Genomic DNA, 18970 nt, shown 5'->3' with positions numbered 1-18970 from the left:
AAAATAGTGGGGGTGGTGGGATGTTGATACAATGGACATTTTAGTTATTTGTAGTAAGGATAAAGTTATTCGTGGCAAAGCATTAAACCTTAGCAGTCCCAGCTTCACACTCACTTTCACAGTGTACTTCTGCGTATTCTAGAGGTGACATTAATATTTTTGGTCACCATATCCAATCTAATCCCAGGATACAGGAAGGCACTGAGCCTTCTGTCTGAAACCTTTGTGTCTGAAAGCTGCAGAGCTCATTCAGTCCCCCAGTGTCGGAGCATGTCCCACAGACCTGTGGGCAGCACCTCCTTGTTGGGTGAGAAGTGCCTATGGTTAGGAGGTGTAGAAGCTCTGTGGGCTGTGTGAAGGTCTGGGACTTGAAGGGCCAATGAATGGTGGCCACTGTTATCTTATCTGTAGACAGCAGCTACAAATGTTGCTGTACTGCTTGGGTTCTGAAACCTGAGCAACCTGTATGAGTTAGGTATTAAAGAAAAGGGTTTCTGGGGACAGGTCAAGGGGCAGTGGCCACAGAATGGATCACGGGAAGTTCCACAACAATATGTGAGAGAACTTCTTCACGGTGAGGGTGACGGGGCACCGGAACAGGCTGCCCAGGAAGGTTGTGGAGTCTCCTCTGGAGATATTCAAGGCCCGTCTGGATGCCTACCTGGGCAACCTGCTCTTGGGAACCTGCTTTGGCAGGGGTTGGACCTGATGATCTCTTGAGGTCCCTTCCAACCCCTACAGTTCTGTGATTATGTGAAAAATGCATGAATTGTGGTGGGACTGGAGGTTCAAGTAGCTCCTAGCACAGGGTATGCAAAGCTGCTCTAAGCAGGGAGAGGAAAGTACAGCAGGATATGTGTGAGGGGAATAGGGGACTCTGGCAAAAGCAAAGGATGGAGTCGCAGGGATTGTCACATAAAATGTGCACTTCTGGAGTGGAAGATGGGGCTGCAGAAACCCTGACATGTAGTAGGAGGCACAAGGACTGAGTACATGGAGTCCCAGTTGCAGCGTTGGTGTTGGGAACCATTATCTGGGAGGAAGAAACAAAAGGCCAAGACCTGAGCAGATAAGTCAAAAATGGGTGGGACATGGAACCTTCCAGAAGCAGCCTCCCCACGCCTGGAGGAGCAGCCACTGATATCAGTGCTTCTGGAGAGGCCACAGCTCGGAGCTCCGTCACCTTGTCACACACAGAGGTCACACCGTGAGGCGTGTGTCCAGGCCGGGCTCTGCAGGGGCAGGGGCCTAAGGAGCAGCGGTGGCCATGGCACTAAATTGGGTACAACACTTCTTTTGAGAAGGGTGCAGCTGAAGAGTAGAGGAAAATGGGGTCAAGATTCAAATTTTGGCTCTCAGAACATATGAATTTGCATTCTTTGATTATTTTTGAGCATTATCCAAATCCTTCCTTGGTCTTCTCCATTGTCTGTGGCTGGCCCTGAATTTGGGAGCCCCAGCATGTGCAGTGAAGACAGCCTCCATATGCCAAACAAAATGCAGTCCTCTTGGTGTGTGATCGTCTTCTCAGCATCTGGGGACTGAGTCATTTTTAAGTCAGAGCAACCATATTTGGATAAAATTGTGTTTTTCTGTTGCAATTCATGGGATGCTGTTTGGTACTGCTAACTTGTTTATGTCATCTGCCCAATGAATTACTGTCTGGAAGCTTCTCCTTCAATACAAATATTCCTTGCCAGCTACTGTGGTTTTTATATGTTATTATTTTTGGGTAATAATCTAGGTCTTTTAGTGCTGCCAAATAATCTTTCCTTCTGCCATGTGGTGCAGCATGCGGGGACAGCGAAGCATTCCCATAGCAGCCAGCTATGCGTTACAAGTGTGCTCTGAGACACAGGGGGACTCAGCTGCTCAAAGGTCAGAGACATGATGATCCAACGCATTCAGATTTTAATTAAATACCTTTCAAAGCTCCTGCAGCCAAAGGAGAAAAACGCACCAAGTGTCTAGATTATTTGCACACTGTCAATCTTTAATTAAGATACTTGAGATAAAGATTACCCTTACTGGACAAGACAGCAGCATGGGCACCTTGTGAATAAAGAGCTGTGTGAGAGCAAAGGGCACCTGGGCTCTCAAAAGTACAATTCAGCACTAGAGGTTTCACTTCAACCTCAGGACAGCTGGAGGAGAGCAATGCTTTGGGCTGCTTCTGTTCCTGGGCTATTAGTTGCATTGTTATTACTTGCTGGATTGAGCTGTGAATCAAACCACTATGAAAAAAAGAGGCAGAAAAGAAACATTTATGATGAACAGTAAGTACCATTGCTATTATCAATTGCAAATGGATTTATTCATATGGTGGGGTTTAAGTGCCAGTAATGGGAACAGAATGACTTTACTGCATACATTTTCTACCTACTTTCTGGCAGATATGTGTAACTAAATGATCTTTTTTTTTTTTTTTTTTTTTTTTTTTCCCGTAATACAACAGGCCTCGTTTGTCCTCAGAACAGGGTAATCTAGTGTTCCACGCTGGCTCCAGCAAAAATATCGAATTTAGAACTGGACCACTGGGGAAAATAAAGCTTAATGAAGAAGATCTTGCAGAACTTTTTAGTCAGGTGATATAGTTACTTCTCCTTAATGTGTCTTCATTTCCAGTTTTGTACATTAGTACATTTCTTCAGAATTTTTCTTAGCAAATGTTTGATGTGTTTTGTATGATTGTTATTTTACATTTTTTTCTCTTAGCACTCTAATATGAATGCGAGCTATTGAGGACCTGTAAAGTAATCAATTTGTTACATAAAGTAATTAAAAGATTAAATTGTGCATGGAACAGACCTCTCTGTATTTAAAGAGACTTTATAATAGTAATGTTAAGCAAGAATAAAACTTTCCTAAGCTTTTAAAAAATCAAAGCTTGTTTTACATTTACCCTTTTTAAAAAAAATTAGGTGAGAGAAAGTAACGCAGAGATTCAAGAACTTAAGAAAGCCAGTGGTGTCTCTCAGAACGTGTCGCACCAGGTTTCTCTGCTGGCTTCCAAGGTGAGCTGCACCCTCGTGTATTCCACCAGCATTCTGTATTTTCCATTCCCCAGATTAACAGAGATACCTGATGCATTTCAGTATTTCTCGGCTTCGATTCAGGGAGCTGGGGCAGAGTCCATATTTAACATCAGCTCAGAGTCTGTTTAACATCAGAGATACTGAACCGGTATCTCTGGAGACAATGGAAATAGTCCTGTAATTCCCATAATTTCCAACGACCAGGATTCTTTTTCTGTTCACTGTCTCCATGGACTATGTCCTCTAACATTTATGGAAGTGAAATCTCACTAAGTTGAGGCTATGGACCAAATATGTTCTTATACATGTTACCTAGATATTCCACTGCATGGGTGAAATGGGATGTAGAGATTTACAGAGGAAAGAAAATACTGGCAAGGAACTTTTCCCAGATACTAAAGACTTTTCTCCAACAGAAGATGGAAATCCTTTAAGTGACTTCATTTAGGTGTCTTTTGTTAGAGTGCAGACATCATTTCATTATAGGAAAATATTTTATAGCCTGAGACCTCCAAGGGAAATTGTCCTAACATGTGTCTATGGTATTCCCTGATTCACCTTCTGCTTGCTATTTGTGGATCTAACCAACTGAGATATGTTGAAACCTTTCCTGGGCTTTCGGTGTATGCACTTCAGTCCTCAGTCCTTCAGATGGCTCATGAGCACCTGAGCAGTCCTGTTGGAATATTCATGTTCTTAAACACCCTAATGCATCTTCACAAGACTGTTTTTCTTTCTGTAGGCAAAACTGGACATATTCTTTTCATAAGCAGTGATTTTCTGAACTGCCTAAAGGACTTAAATCCCAGTGAATGGGACCTGATTTGAACCTGACTGTCACCTGGTTTCACACACAAGCTATACTCCAAAGAAAGCACTTTGTTAGCTTACTGGCATCCAGCATGCCAGCCCTGAGACCAACATGTACCTCTGCAGTGGCTCTCATGACAAGGACAACTTAATTTGCATTTCTCTTGCAGATCACAGATCTTGACAACAAACTTCAAAGCTTAGAGCAGGTGAGTAAATGGGAAAGAAAATGAAGATCAAAAAAGAAACATCTGACCCCAAGTAAGTAAGATAAGGTTACAATGATTAAATAGCTAAATGATTTCTTTCCTCTCACACACTGCTCAGGAAAACCTTTTCTGGTAACAGGAGGTTTAAAAAAAGCCAAGGTTTGTAAAGGAGGTGAAATACCCTCTTACAAAACATAAACTGTGTAGGAGCCTGCATTCCTTAAAGGAAAAACAATTGTAGACTGAAGAATAACAACTAGATACCAAGGAAAAATAAACTCTTCCTTCACTTATCTGTCAAGCCAAAGACTGAAGAATTTAAACGGGAGTTTGTGTTGTGCTGGAAATAGCTTATTTTCAACCATCAGCTGCTTCTCCATGAGCGTGTGACAAGCCACAGCTACTCCTGCCAGTAAAAGCAGTTGTCCGATGAGTCACCCATGAAATCAGGAAGATAAGATAACCAACTCTCCATCTAGACTCACTAACAGCCTGCCATTGAAGAACAGTTTCTATTAATATTTACATCTTACAGAGCTTCGCTCATCCTAGTGCTTGCAGCCAGTCATCCTGTGTAAGATCAATCATACTAAGTCATATTTTTGTACAGATGTGAATGAAAGAGCTCAAAAGTTTTGCAAATTAACCTTACTGAAAAAGATGAGAGGGAAAGAATGAAAAAAAAAAAACCTACAACTTTGTCTTGAAAATAAATGCTGATGAAAAACTAAATAAAAGGAAGCTAATTGCCTGCTCTCTTGCTGGGTTTCAGTCTCTCCAGAGGAAAGCCTGCAGCAGCAACCCCTGTGAGAACTCAGGGACCTGCGTGAACTCATTGGATGGTTTCTTTTGCCTCTGTCCCAGCAACTGGCAGGTGAGTCTATAGACTCCCTGAATGTGTGATGTGTGTTGTAACTGCAAGGATGTACCTGGCTAGTGCAATTGTGACAAAGCACACCATTTTAAAATTGTTCCGAATGGAGTAAGATATACTGAACAGCAAAACAACCACAACAGAGTCATCACTTAGTTTAAGTGCAACACATTTGCTTCTCAACAACACTGACATACACCAAGAAAATTGAAGCCCCAACCAGTGGGTCAGACCCTGCACTGCTATATGTGGGTGATGCCCCATGGAGTCAGTGATGCTTGGCAGTTTCCACAGCAGAGAATTAGTCTTTGCTTTTTGTTGAGCAGCGTGAACTGAACTGCATACCTTGCTGTTGAGCTTATGCAAGGGTATAGAGAGAATGAAGGAAGGGAATGGTGTTTATTGAAGTCCAAAGTAAAACAAATGGGGGTGTAAGTAACCAATCTCATTCTGGGTTTTTGAAATCCAAAGACCTTCTTGGCAAAGGCTTTAATGGTGTTGTTACATACATTTAAAGATGGAAAATTCCACCTTTTTCACAAAAACTCTCAGCCTGAAAATTGTCCCAGTGAGACTTGTGTCAAAATTGATGTAGTTTCAGTCCTAACAAAACAGCATCTCCTGATAAGAACAGTTCGAAAGAAAATTTTCGGAGCCTTTTGCTAGGGAGTTGGAAAGTAGTGGGACTGACAGTACTAAGCTGTCCATATGCTTTCTGCAGACATCTGAAATATTTTTCCCTCATCTGACTGATAGCCAGGGTCACAGAAACACAGCTGAACAATAGAGTGTTGTTATAATGTTTCATAAGAGAAGCTGTGTTGATAGCAGCCCGTGGTTTGTGTATGTTTGGAAACTATATTAAACATTGGCTCCATGGTTTGCTTCATTTCTCTGTTATTTGGAAAATAAACTGGTTTTCCATTTCATCTTAGGGCCTCCTCTGTTCAGTGGATGTTAATGAATGCCAGATTTATGCTGGAACGGCACTGGGCTGCCAGAATGGAGCCACTTGTGTGAACACACCCGGCAGCTACAGGTAACTTTTCAAAACTATACACAAAAATGCTGTATAAAACACTGCTATGTCTGTGCCATCTGCAGCACAAGTTCTAGTAACAAGTCTATGTAGTATCTATGCACTATATATCACCTCCTTTCAGTCTGAGAGGCCACAAAATCATTAGTACACTGTATAGATGAGCCCTCCGCAGGCACAGATGCCCTCCAAAGCCATCGCTTGCTTCAGCACAGGAGCAGAGCTTTTCCCCAGCAAACTCTTTGAGATGTTGGAAACTTCCTAAGCATGTGGACACCAGTGTTCAGTGGCACCCCCAGCATGCTGCATAACTCTTGGAAATGCCTTCACCTACTCCAGAAATACCAGCAGCACTGAGACTGGAGCAGCACAAGCAACACACAGTGCTGTCAGATAGAAAGGGAGGAGAAATGCTGCCTGCAGCAGACTGGCCAGAAGGGTGCTTGGGCACCACAGACACGAGATTCTTGGGGCTCACCCTTCTCCAGCTGTGCCCAGTCAGAGGGCAGTCCTTGTTCAGCTCCTTAAGAAACATGCTCCCGTTTACAAGGCAAGCCAGCCTGAACATCCTGAGTCTTATTTTCCATAGTGGCAAATAATCTGGTAAATAAATAACTTTCAGATATAATACAAAGCTCTCCCTGTGCAGTGGGAACAAGCAGGCTGGATAGCATGCCACAGCTTTCTTCAAAGCATCTTGTCTCCTGCTTCAGCATGAAAGCCTTAGCCCCCACAAATATTTGCTTGGTGTAACACTGCCTTACAGTGCTTTGTCAGTTCTTGGAGGAACTTCACAAAAGGGAAATTCTCATGCAGTGCTCCTCACACTTCAGCAGGAACACAGAACCTGTTGAGATGTTACTGTGTGTGTAAGGCTGCCTGACAGCTTTTCTTTGATTTTAAAGATCTTTATAGCTTGCTTGCAGCTGTCCTCAATGCAAGACATTCATCAAGGAAACACCATACAAAGCAGCCTGCCTTTACTTATTGTTTCTTACTGTGCTCTGCTATGTGGCATACAGGTGTGTGACTAAATTAAGGTTTGAGGGAACAAACCCTCTGCCTTTTTCTCAGCTACTTTCATTGTGTTTCTATGGTCATGATTCCTGAAGTTTGTTCCCCAGTGTAATTTTTACAAATTACACAATTACTTCAAAGAAACTAGAACCTCTTTGTAAGTCACAAACATTGTGATACTACTGCTTTTGCATTATGCCCTCAGGATTATAGTTCAGTCCTTTCCCCAACTCCATTATACTGTCTTCGCAGACTCCTTTCACATAATGTCCTACTTATTTCTGAGCACTCCCTGGATGCTAAATCCATCCCTAAACAGGGTGACATGGCTCTTTTCAGCAGCTGTAAGAACGTTGCTGCTGGTTTTTCTGGGGCCCAGCACCCCTTGTCACCCCAGTCCTGCTCTGGTGCAGTTACATACACCAGTGGGGACTGTGGGTAAAGAAAGTGGTGATATTTAACTTCCTATAGGCCTCAGGGATAACACCAGGTGAAGAGCAGTGCTCTATCAGGTACTGTCAAGTGGAAGGTAATGCCTTCTTCACTCCTTGTTCAGTTTCTTTACTTGCAAGCTTCAAGCTCTAATTCAGGAAAGCACAGAGGTATGAGGAAAAAGCAGGTAATCTAGAAATGCTTTCCTGATTCAGCACCTCAAAAGGACATGGCATCATTTGGACAAAAGGTCATGGGAATCCCCATGTCTATCAGACATTTGCATCGCAATCAGCATAATGGGGGCCTCACCAGGACAGTGCAGGTAGCAATGGGAGAGGACCAGGGCAGTGCCACGCCGCACTGCTTTGCAGTTTGGCCAAAGCTCCTTGCAGCGTGGCCGACTTCTCAAAGCTGAGCAATTTCAACTGGGTAATGGATTAATCTTTTCCAGACTAGGCAGGAGACAGTGTCATTTTCTTTCTCCTTTGGAGCCTCTCCGATTGCCTTGCTGTGTCCTTTGGAGCTGAATGTGAGGCTCTGCATGTACTTTGAACGTTTGGGGGTGTTCTGCTTCCCTGTCCTGCCGACTTTCTGCTTGCCCAGCTTGAGCGACTGCACTTGCAAGACGATGTCGGTGTATTTGCTGTCTCTTACATTAATAAACATGCAGTTTTACAGTACTGCGACTGCAGTTTTGAAGCCTGAGTTCACCTGGGTCACTTGTCCTGGGTGCAGAGTTTAGTTATCTGCAATTGGCTTATCAAACACTTTTTCAGCTGATCACGTCGCCATGGCAAGGATAGCATGGCTTACTAGTAAATTGCTCCAAGGTCCAGATCAGCTGCACCGGAATATCTGATTCAAACTGTGTAGGTAAATGCTTGTACGGAGGTGTTTTTATATGGTATATATTTATTTATTTATTTTTATTAGCCAGCTTAAAAGCAAGTGAACAGGGCCAAGTGAGTGCTATATGTCTCTGTGGGGATCAGACATCTCAGCACATTACCTGCATCGAAATAAGTGTCTCACCTTCATTTTATTAAAAGTTAGCTAATTAATGGGAGTCTTTCTGCAGTTTTAATCCCATTCAGTTAGTTGTATTTCAGACTCAGTTTTTGTCCGTGTGGAAATAAAGGGCCAGAGGAAAGAGAACCATCACCTGATAGCCTAGAAGCTCCTGATTTCAGTTCCACTGTGTTTGTGCAATGCTGTGACTAAGGTGTGCGCTGCGGGATGCATCCCTTCAGCCTGCAGCTTTGTTCCTCCTACCTCAGCAAACACTTGTGCTCCCACTGTCACTCCACAGGGTATGAGGCTGCCCCACTCCCTGTGATGGGCTGGGTGTGGGATAGGAGGGAATGGCCTCGGCTGGGCCACCTCCCAGGTGAGTGCTCAGCAGCAGGGAAGCTGCTGTAGGGTGAAGAGCTAACACCACCATCTCCTGCAGTGGTGGAGGTTTAAAAAACAAACAAACAAAACCAATAACAACAACAACAACAAGAAACTGCAGTGCCAGCTGTAGCTTATACATCTCTGCTTTGGGAGGGAGTGCAGGGACTGATGTCTGGACTGCTCTGGGGAGGTGAGTGGGGCTGCTCCTTGTGTACAGACATAGACAGGAGATAAGCACCAAGCCTCTTGACGGCAAAGCATTTTTGTGTATTGCTAGAGGTAGAGCTTTAGGTACCCAGCAACATATGAAGGTGAAAAGCAAAGCTAAGGTGCTCTCTGGCTGAAATGGGGATTTCCAGGCACATATTCTGCTGAAGTCTCACTTTAAATGTTTCCTTTTTCTTGGATTTGTGATTGTAAGAAAAATCTGTGGATACTCCTGTGGGCCTGGACAGTCACGGATATAAGCAAATCCCACATGGCTCTTCAGTCTCTGCTAGACAGGAGCCTTGCCTCTGGCTGCAGGATTATTAATGGGATTGTCAGTACTGCTAAATACACAGGGGCTTCATGAGGAACACCGTATAAATAAACACTGCAGAATATTATCTTACTACAGTAACACATGATCTTTAAGTGCTATATAGAAATAACATATTGATTTTTCTGTCTGCTTTCACCATTAGCTGCTCCTGTACTCCAGAAACCTATGGGTCTCACTGTGCCTCGAAGTTTGATGACTGCCAGGGAGGATCTGAGACGCTCTGTGAGCATGGCATCTGCGTAGATGCAGAAAGGGATCAGCCCAACAAAGTAAGGAACAATGTATAAGTCTCATTATGCAAGGCAGCATGAACATGCAATAGATTATGCTGAGTACCACAAAACTGTGTAGCACTGAAAAGACATCAAGAAATGCCACTGCACAAAGAAATGCCATATAACCTCTCTAATGTCTCAAGGACAGCAGCAAGAACTGGAAATGCTTTGTGTCTTGTTAAAGAAACTTGTGAAAGTATTAGATCTACAATTACATCCATTGGGAGCTTGGGAATAGTCTTTCAACAGTCAAAGTCTCATTTGAAATATCATATTCTTACCATTCATTACTTGGGGAGTTCAGGACTCAGTTGCTGGAATATTTTATTACTTAAACGATTCGGAAGGACAAATATCGTTTTTGTTTTCCCTGGGAAAAGCAATACCTATGGAACACTGACTGCTGGCCTGGTGGCTGCTGCCTGTGTTTGGTGCTCTGTACCATCCGTTTGACTCCATCACTGACTCCAGGCCTCAGCTGTCCAAGTGCCTGTACTGGGTGGATGCTAGCATGTACTCGAATGGCCTTCTGCAACAAACCAGATAATTGTTTTTGGGACAAAATCCGGGTACAGGGTGTTCACTCCAAAGGCATGGATGGAAGATGCCAACTTTGGCTCTTTCCACTCAGAGCAACCCTCCAAAACTACCCTGGCAGGCTTCTGTTCCTCAGTGTTCCTATACACCCATGCACCATTCCAGCCACACCACATCTTCTTTGTGCTAAAATGATTTTTACTCAATTTGTAGAAATTTCCACAACTCATCACTTGTTTTCTACCTATTTTTGTGGAGAAATCTTTTTCAAGAGGATTCAGTGTTGGCTTAACAGCATCTGCTCCTGTGTCAGTCAACAATACTGTTCCCATTAGCTTTAATTGTACCAAAGCTAGATAAATATTGAGTCTGGCCATTAGTAAAGTTTAGAAGAGAGAAAATTGTTGTTAATGAAAATGTATATTTGCAACTTAATGTCATCTCTTCATGTTACATAGGTTACTGAACAGTTTGCATACAGCCAAGCTGACTTCCGGTTGCTTACACTGATCTCTCTTGTATAGTTTAGAAGACATTTTATAAGATGAACTCTTGCCCTTTTCTTGGCTCTTCTTCTAACTGTCTTAAATGTGTAATGTGGTGTTTGCTGTGGCAGCCCAAGTACCGCTGTATCTGTGACATTGGCTGGATGTCCCCTCCTGGCAGCCCTGCCTGCAGCGCTGATATAGATGAATGCAGCCTCCCCAGTCCCCCATGTTCACAGAACCCGCCTGTGCAGTGCCACAACACACTCGGCTCCTACTCGTGTGGCCCCTGCCCCACAGGTACCGTGTCCTTGCTTGCTTTTATGTTGGGAGGGGGTGGCAGCAGGTAGTACTGTCAGTGTGTCATAAACAGACTGGGGATCCATATGGGAATGACTCCATGAAATGCTGCAGTCTGTATCCTACAGAATAAATGCCTACAGGTTATGGCTTATCTACATAACACATAGATAATTTTACATAGTGGAGTCTAATGCATGATTTATCCCATCCTAAACAGGTCAGATCTAAATAGGTCAGATGAATAGCATTCTTGAAGTACCTATTTCTTTCCAGTGATTTTACTGGGAGCCCAGAACAACTAGATTGGGATGGGTAAGACAAATCCTTCCCAGTGTGTGTAGGGTTAGCTTCATGTCAGTATGCCCATTGTCCCAAGGTAATATAAAAATCTAATTGTTCCTTCAAGCCATAAAACCTATGAGCCATCTTCCTGAGTAGGGTATGTTGTATGTATAGGAAGTGTGCATGAGGAGCATTTGAAGATTTAAGCAGAGTTATAATAAAACCTTGCTGCAAATTTTGCACGTTCACTAGATCAGAATTGTCTCCTCTTTGGATTAAACTGTGTTTGATTGTGACATATCCACAATACAGTTAAAATAAAGCATTCTTATACAAACACCTTCACCTTGTTGTGTTTGTAACTGGTTTGCAGACCAGTATTAATTATCATCAGTTATCAGGAGGACAGGTCTTCTCTTGTGTTATTGAGAGGAAATTCAAAAGGCATATTTTTCTGCTTTAGGCGAAGCTCTGGTCAAAGCAGAAGATGAAAAAGTCAAGTGTTTTATATTTTAATGTCTCTCCTGTGCTTCTTTTTAGGCTGGCAGGGAAATGGCCACAGCTGCCAAGACATTAATGAATGTGAAAGTAATAATGGAGGCTGCTCAATAGCACCAATGGTTCCATGTATCAACACAATGGGATCTTTCCACTGTGGACTCTGTCCACCAGGTAAAATAATGGAATTTTTTGTTGATAGAACTATAGAAAGGCTTAAAAGATGAAGATTTAATACATTTGAGCCTGCTTTATGATATACTTAAGAAGCTGTAGACTGGTTTTATATAAAGATTATCACATACACAAATATATTTTTGTATTTTGTACAGTGCTATACTATAATATAGGATGTAGAGCTCACAAATATTTAAACTGCTTCAGCCATTAAAGAACATTTTGCAAAGTAGGTGTCTGTTGGTGCATCATCCGAAATGTGTTTCTCTTGTACTAGGTAGCCCCTTTTGGTGTTAAAGCTTTGATTTTATAAGGTACTTCCTTTAAAAAAAAAATCAATGGGAGACAGGGATTGCATAATTATGATAGTAATCTTATTGTCTCTTTTAATTAAACGAATATCCTGTGTGCCATAAATCAGATGTATTGTCTGTCTTTAAAAAAAGGCTAGATAATTGTTTGTCACACTCCAACTGCTTTCTATAATGGCAGTGTTTCCATTGCAATACAGGTCAAACAGTGGAAGCGGTGACTTCTGTTCATATAATTTGTGTTCTATGGTTTCAATTGCTTTACGAGATGCATGCAATCAATATGGGAAATACTAGCATGAAAAAGGGTTTCTAACTGACCTTCCGACTGCCATCTGAATGGCAGTAGGCTGCAGTTACCGAAGGCTCTCCATTACTGGGGGCTGAAGGGCTATCGGCATGATAGAAATGTGGCCTCGGGCGAATTTTGGTGTGGTGCAGTGGACCTCAGTTCTGGCTGTGCATTTGTTCCTCAGCATTTTGGTCCTGCAGAGACTCCCAAGAGGAGGCAGATGTTGCATTTGGAACCCAAGGGTAGCTCTGATATGCAGTGGGAAGCCCTGAGGTGGTTGGGGCTGGCTGTGTGCAGAAGTGTAGGCAGGGCAGCACATGGTGGCTGAGAGACCTGAGCTCCTATGGACTCACTCTGACCTCACCCATGTTTGGGTAACACTAATATAATTATTTTCTTAAATCACGTGAGGATTTAGTTAAGATCAGAATCCATCCTTGCAACATAGGAACATAATAAATATGCCAGTTTTTACTCCAGAAAACTAATTTAACTTTCTCTCTTTAGCTGCAAAGGCTGTGATTTTACACCATAAATTAGTGTTTTTTTTTTTTTTTTTTTTTTTTTTTTTGTTGTTGTTGTTATTTTGTTTTGTTTTGTTTTTTACCAGATGATTGTTTTTCTGCTGATGCTAAGGGAACATAGTTTGTTACAGATGTTACAGACTAACTAAGAGTTATCTCTGTACAGGTTATGAAGGAGACGGACGAACATGTACCCAGGTTGATATCTGCTCAATAAATAATGGAGGTTGCCATCCAATGGCAACTTGTACCTCTGTTTCAGGTATGATGCTTTTGTAAGGACTGTAAGGACAGTGTGAATCTCAAGAAAATAGTCTATTTGAACACACTGTAGCAAAATATTTATATTGCAACCCCTTCTCCATAGTCAGTTTTGCCTTACCCAGGGGAGTTCACAGGCAGGTTGGCTAAAGTCAACAGACCTTTCCACAGACATTGACAGAAACAGATTGAGGCTCCACACAAAAGAGCAGATTTCATCATAAAAATGTGGAGATCTTCACTGTTTCCCTTCAATGTGGTTTCCAGTTTCATCTACTTTGACTATTCTTCTCCTTCCTATAAGTATTCTTTCACCACTTCCACCACTTCCCAGGAAGCTTACCTTAGGCTCTCAGGTACAAAAAACAGGGATCTTTTCATGATCAGACCAGGCAAAGACCAGGGAAAGTACCAAAAGATCAAATAAGTTGGCATATATAAAGGCTCAGCTTCAAAATGTCAAGGAACTGTCTTGTCATGTTTGGTACTGTCATTTTAACAAGGACTGAACTGGTCTCTTTGTCTTTGCCTGATCTCCCAAGGACTAATGCCATTTTGTTCCTGCCCATCTGGGTACACTGGAAGTGGATATGGTCCAAACGGATGCTCTCCCCTCAATGATACCTGTCAGATGCAAAACCCTTGTACAAATGGTCAGTGCGTGGTAAGTGCTTGACTCCTCACAGTCTCCCTGCTGTGCTCAGGGAAGTTAGTGCTGTGGATCTGAGGATTTTGGTATTTCTGTTCTGGAAGATACTTATTATGATGATTTTGGAGAAATGTTCACAAATGGTAAATTTGTTGTTCAAATGGAGTCTGATCTTGTTTGTCCATGTTGTTCTACAGATATCCTTCTTTTGATGATTCTGGGAGTCAGGGGGAAATGGGCCATATGATGTTTTCGCCTTTCCCTTTCATGATTTTCTTTTCTAAAGGAGATGATCCCCTCTTCCCCACTCCACCTCTTACCCTCTTCTGTGCATTCCTCACTCACTTCTGTGGGTACCTGTTGTCTTTTCTCTCAGCTGTTTAAAGGACCTTTTGTGCCCAGATCTCACCTACTTCTTCTTTTTTTAGAAACTATTTTAGTCAGTCTATTAAAAGAAATTATGTACTCCCTCAAATTTTTCCTAACATATAACTATAAGCAATCATGGTTGCAAACTATTACTTAAAGATAATGATGACACAGTCAGATAGTTCAGTAATGGGATTTTGATGCATCTAATAAAATAGGGCACATCAGAGCTATATTTGGCCAGTGTAATGACAGATAAAATTTAATGTTAATTAAATACCAGGCAATGCAGATCAGAAAGCACCTTTTTATTTTCTAAAATATTATTGTAGCCTTTAATACACAGAAAAATCCTCTTCCATAATACTGAAAATCTGTTCAGGACACAGAGGATGTGATCAGAGAATGTACAAGGAAATAAAGAATATAGCACATTGATTATGGGACATCAAAGCTGGCAGTTAGCATGTGCCATGGAATACCAAAATCTGCTTTAACTGTAAGAAGTATATCTAGAAAACAACAAATACAAGAAAAGAGGGCATAAGAAACTAAAACAATTACAGATACGGAAAGACTTGATTACAAGGAGTAGTAAAGGTCAAGACAAAAGAAATGCGAAAAAAGACAGGAATAATACGAAGAAGTAAGGGAAACAGTTCCTACTTAACATCCCTCAGGGTGAAAAATAAAGTAACATCTACATAACTACAGTGCAGACTTCTAAGAGAACAGTCTTGAGAGGAATGATTTATAAACCATTGTTATCTTGGCTTGCTATTTTTAATTTTTAGATAATATCATTAACTTGTGTCTAGGATGATCATTTCGAAACCAAGCAAACAGTTTCCTGAATGATTAAATGAATACAGATTTTGGCTTTCTAAAAAGTACCTTGAAAGAACTCTGCAAAGAAACAACTTGATAGAAACAGCAAACAGCTAGATAATCTGATTAGGCTTTTGGTTTATGTTGGTATTCACCACTTACCATCAAGGCCATTAAACTCCAAATGATTTATTACTTTGTTCTTATATCTCCACATAAAGTAAGTGTAAATGTCAGTGTTTCTACCAACTGCATTGATTCTTCTATGCGATCCATGATCATTAAGTTTATTGCATTTGTTTATACCTGTAGGCAACAATCTTTGGATATTTCTGCGTGTGCAATGCAGGCTGGACAGGCCCTAATTGTACAGAAAACATTGATGAATGCTCTAGCAACCCATGCCAGAATGGGGGAAACTGCACTGATGGGATCAACAGCTACACCTGTGAGTGCACCAGTGCTTGGACAGGACCACAGTGCCAGACTGCCCAGCAAGGTATGTCCAGGACATCCTCCTCTGAAGAAAAAAGCTAGTGTTGGTGGACTACAGGTTCTGGTCCCTTGGAGTTAGAGTTTTCCACAAATTTTTCTTTATAGCTGCTTTGTTTAGCAATAGGAGAGTAACACTGGAGTTGCAGGCCTACTGGCCGTGACCAGACTCCAGTTATCCTAAAATCAGATTGCTCTTCCTGAGAAGTGGTCTGGTAAGCTGGGTTAGAAAGAGGGTTTGATATAAGGGAAACAGATTTACAAGAGAATGTAGTAATATTTTTCTTCTGTGCATACAATTTCATTTGTTGCAAAACTGAGAGGTCCAGATATTTTTAGTTAACATGAAAAGCCAGAAAAGGTTTTCAAAACAGAAATGTAATGAAAGAAATATTATCCATGAAACTAGGAATGTGGAGTTTTACAGTGTTCCTACTTGTAGGATGTCTTCTGAATATGTATTCTTCTTTTTCGTTTGGAGGAGGGGAATTATTATGCCATTAATTTTGATTAAACAAAGTCAGGATAGCATTCCAGTGAGTGTCTCTGTGGCATCCATCTATCAGATGGCTCCTATGTATTGCAATAGACTGATGTGAAAAAAGCAGATTAACTTTTTATAGGATACAGAATGTGAACTTTCACTGAGCCACCACGAAATCTGATCTATATTAAAGCTACTTAAAGCTCTTTCTGCTTTCCTTATATGTCTAACCAGTAATTTTTTATTATTAGGAATATATATGTGGAAAAAATATTTAACTATTCAAAATGTGAAGAATAGAAAACCATTTTATATCCAGTGACAAATTATAATGTATCAATCTTTCTTACTTCTTAGTCAAAGGAAAAATAATACATTCTATGATATGATAATTATGAATCTTGTTGAGAAATTGTGAAATGTTTTAGATGGACACTTCAAAGAAAATTATATTCTTTTTACTGTTCCCTCATAAAAAATACTTCATTTCAGTTTGCTGATAATTGAGTATTTCTTTGCTGCCAGTTGAATGTTAATCTACAGCTGCTTCTTGTATACCACAGCTGTATGTGCATTGTACTTTGGGTTCTTTATGGACATATTTCTCTGTAGCTGTTTGGGATTCCCAGTTCACAGCTCCCATTCACTTAATGGCTTAATGAGAGAACAGACCATGGTATATTATAAGAGGTGATATCAGAACCAGAAATCTGACCTGAAAGGATATATAGGACAACGAAACATCTGAAGGATACATTCTGTGATGCATGACTACTGAGAAAGACAATTTTATACCATGTGAGCTTCAAAATGTCATTTCAGTGTCAGTGGAAACTCTGAAGATTTTAATCCAGAGTTAGTCTTCTGGAAACCAACTGGTTTACTGATAGTTTTCCGAGACAGAATAAACAACTTTTGGCAGACTTCACATTTTCCTGCTGAAAGATCTTTATTCTTTTTCCAGGAACTACTTTTCACTCAGGGAATAATTTTTCTCATTTTTTATGATATCATTCCACTTTAGAGGAAATTCTGAAGTCTTTCATAGAAGCATCTTTCATTCTTGTTTTAAATGTTCAGGAAACCAAAGCTAAAAGTTTGGTTTTGTTTAAGTTTTTACCGTGACAGCACAAATTAATCCATTTACTTTTCTGTTTCTGCAGCTTGTGGAGGATATCTTTCAGGCTCCAGGGGGACTTTCAGTTACCCAAACAACCCAAACAGCCAGCGGTACGATACTGGGGTCAGCTGCGCTTGGGTTATTCACACTGATCCCAATAAGGTAAAAAAAGAGTTCAGAATAAAGAAACCTTCATTCTGCCGGACCCCTCAGTTCATCAGAGCAAATGTGACCATCTTCATGTCACACGTTCCAATATCGTCTAACCTACATTAAGGGATCTATATTTTGGATATATTTTTGACTTTGCATGAGAATGAAATAAGTTGTTTTATATACTAATGGCTGGAAGTGTTTTATAAAGCATTATATGTATGTGACATATTCTCAGCTTTAAGCCTTAGAGCCACTACTGCTGTCTTCAGCAGAACTGCATTAAAGCACGTTGGCAGGGAATCTGAACTTACATAAAGCTGTGTGTGTCACTATTTATCTAGAGTAGGTTCATAATACACTGATTTTATATATGCAAAAGAAAGATCACTTTTAAAAAGAAAGATCTTTTTTTTTTTTTTTTAAACTCCCATGACAATATTTTCAATCATAGAAAGGATGAGAAATGTTAACTATCTGATGAGAAAGCTTCCATGGGAAACTTGGAATAAAGTATTATATGCTAAAGTTCAAGCCTTTCTAACTATATCATGTAGCAGACACAGGCAAATGATATCAATTATTAGTTTATGAGAATAATGCTGTTTCCAGATAACTTCCCTGTCCAAATTCTTTCTGATTTTCTCTCCTTTCTTTTGATCCTTAAGATTCCATAATATTTTCTTCTATCCTGGAATTTTTCAGGAAATCACATAATGACTCCAAAGCAAATAGATTCTCACAGCTGCATGAACAAATAAATCTTTGCTATGCAGAGTTACAGCATAAACTATTTTAGCAGATGCAAAAAAAAAAAAAAAAGAGATAATTTGTTTTGTTGCTTCCTGTTAGATTCTGCGTATTACTTTCCCGGTCTTCCAACTGAAGGCAAGTAATGACTGTAACTCTGACTTCCTTCAAATCCATGATGGGGCTTCAGCATCAATGCACATGCTGGGAAAATACTGTGGTTCCACACCTCCCACAGAGCTTTTCAGTTCCCACAACTCCCTTTATTTTTGGTTGTACTCAAATCACGCCATTACAGATGGAGGTTTTACTGTTCAGTGGGAATCTCGAGATCCTGGTAAGTTTGATGAAATGTCAGGTAATTTAATGTGTTCACAGCTTTGGAGCAAAATGAATTATTTACTTACTTTAATCAGAAAACATTAAGAGCAATAGGACATTTTACTAGGGAATGAGGCTGAAATTTAGACACGTGTCATTTTAAGCTATTTAAACTACAACTTTAGGCCTCTACATGAATAATCTACTGCTAGTTTTTAAGGCTTCTTTTTGCCCCCTGTGAGGAATCCCCTGTAGAACACATAATCCTGGAGATGACATTCTTCTGATTAATTCTCTTTTCTCGCAGAAGTTTCTAGTACATTGAGCAGGCAGGTTACCCTTTTATTTCCACTGACAATTTACAGGAGGATAAAGAGGTTGAATAATGCTTTCCAAACATTCTAGGATGAAACTGTTTGAAATTTAATTTCAAATTATCTGTGATGTTTTTGGTATGATTTGCAGACTGTTACTGCTTGAATTCTTGGTAACACCACTTGT

General features: G+C 40.7%; 1 protein-coding gene across 2 annotated transcripts in view; it reads left to right on the top strand.

The window, feature by feature from the left end:
• Positions 1–2117: 2117 nt before the first annotated feature.
• The window catches only part of CUBN (cubilin), a 140820-nt gene continuing 123967 nt past the window's right edge, over positions 2118–18970 (top strand). For both annotated transcript variants that reach the window (XM_005015103.6, XM_072033674.1), the window contains exons 1-14: positions 2118–2276; positions 2456–2585; positions 2922–3014; positions 4016–4054; positions 4827–4928; positions 5864–5967; positions 9501–9627; positions 10787–10955; positions 11781–11912; positions 13209–13304; positions 13846–13967; positions 15462–15648; positions 17289–17407; positions 18251–18485. In XM_005015103.6, coding sequence (XP_005015160.4) covers positions 2158–2276; positions 2456–2585; positions 2922–3014; positions 4016–4054; positions 4827–4928; positions 5864–5967; positions 9501–9627; positions 10787–10955; positions 11781–11912; positions 13209–13304; positions 13846–13967; positions 15462–15648; positions 17289–17407; positions 18251–18485 — 1774 coding nt within the window. In that variant the 5' untranslated portion in view covers positions 2118–2157. The remainder of the gene's footprint in view (positions 2277–2455; positions 2586–2921; positions 3015–4015; positions 4055–4826; positions 4929–5863; positions 5968–9500; positions 9628–10786; positions 10956–11780; positions 11913–13208; positions 13305–13845; positions 13968–15461; positions 15649–17288; positions 17408–18250; positions 18486–18970) is intronic.

The sequence above is a fragment of the Anas platyrhynchos genome, chromosome 2, assembly GCF_047663525.1.
Source record: "Anas platyrhynchos isolate ZD024472 breed Pekin duck chromosome 2, IASCAAS_PekinDuck_T2T, whole genome shotgun sequence".
NCBI classification, from domain to species: domain Eukaryota; kingdom Metazoa; phylum Chordata; class Aves; order Anseriformes; family Anatidae; genus Anas; species Anas platyrhynchos.
Note: the sequence above shows the minus strand (reverse complement) of the source record. Positions and strands in the feature narration are given on the sequence as shown.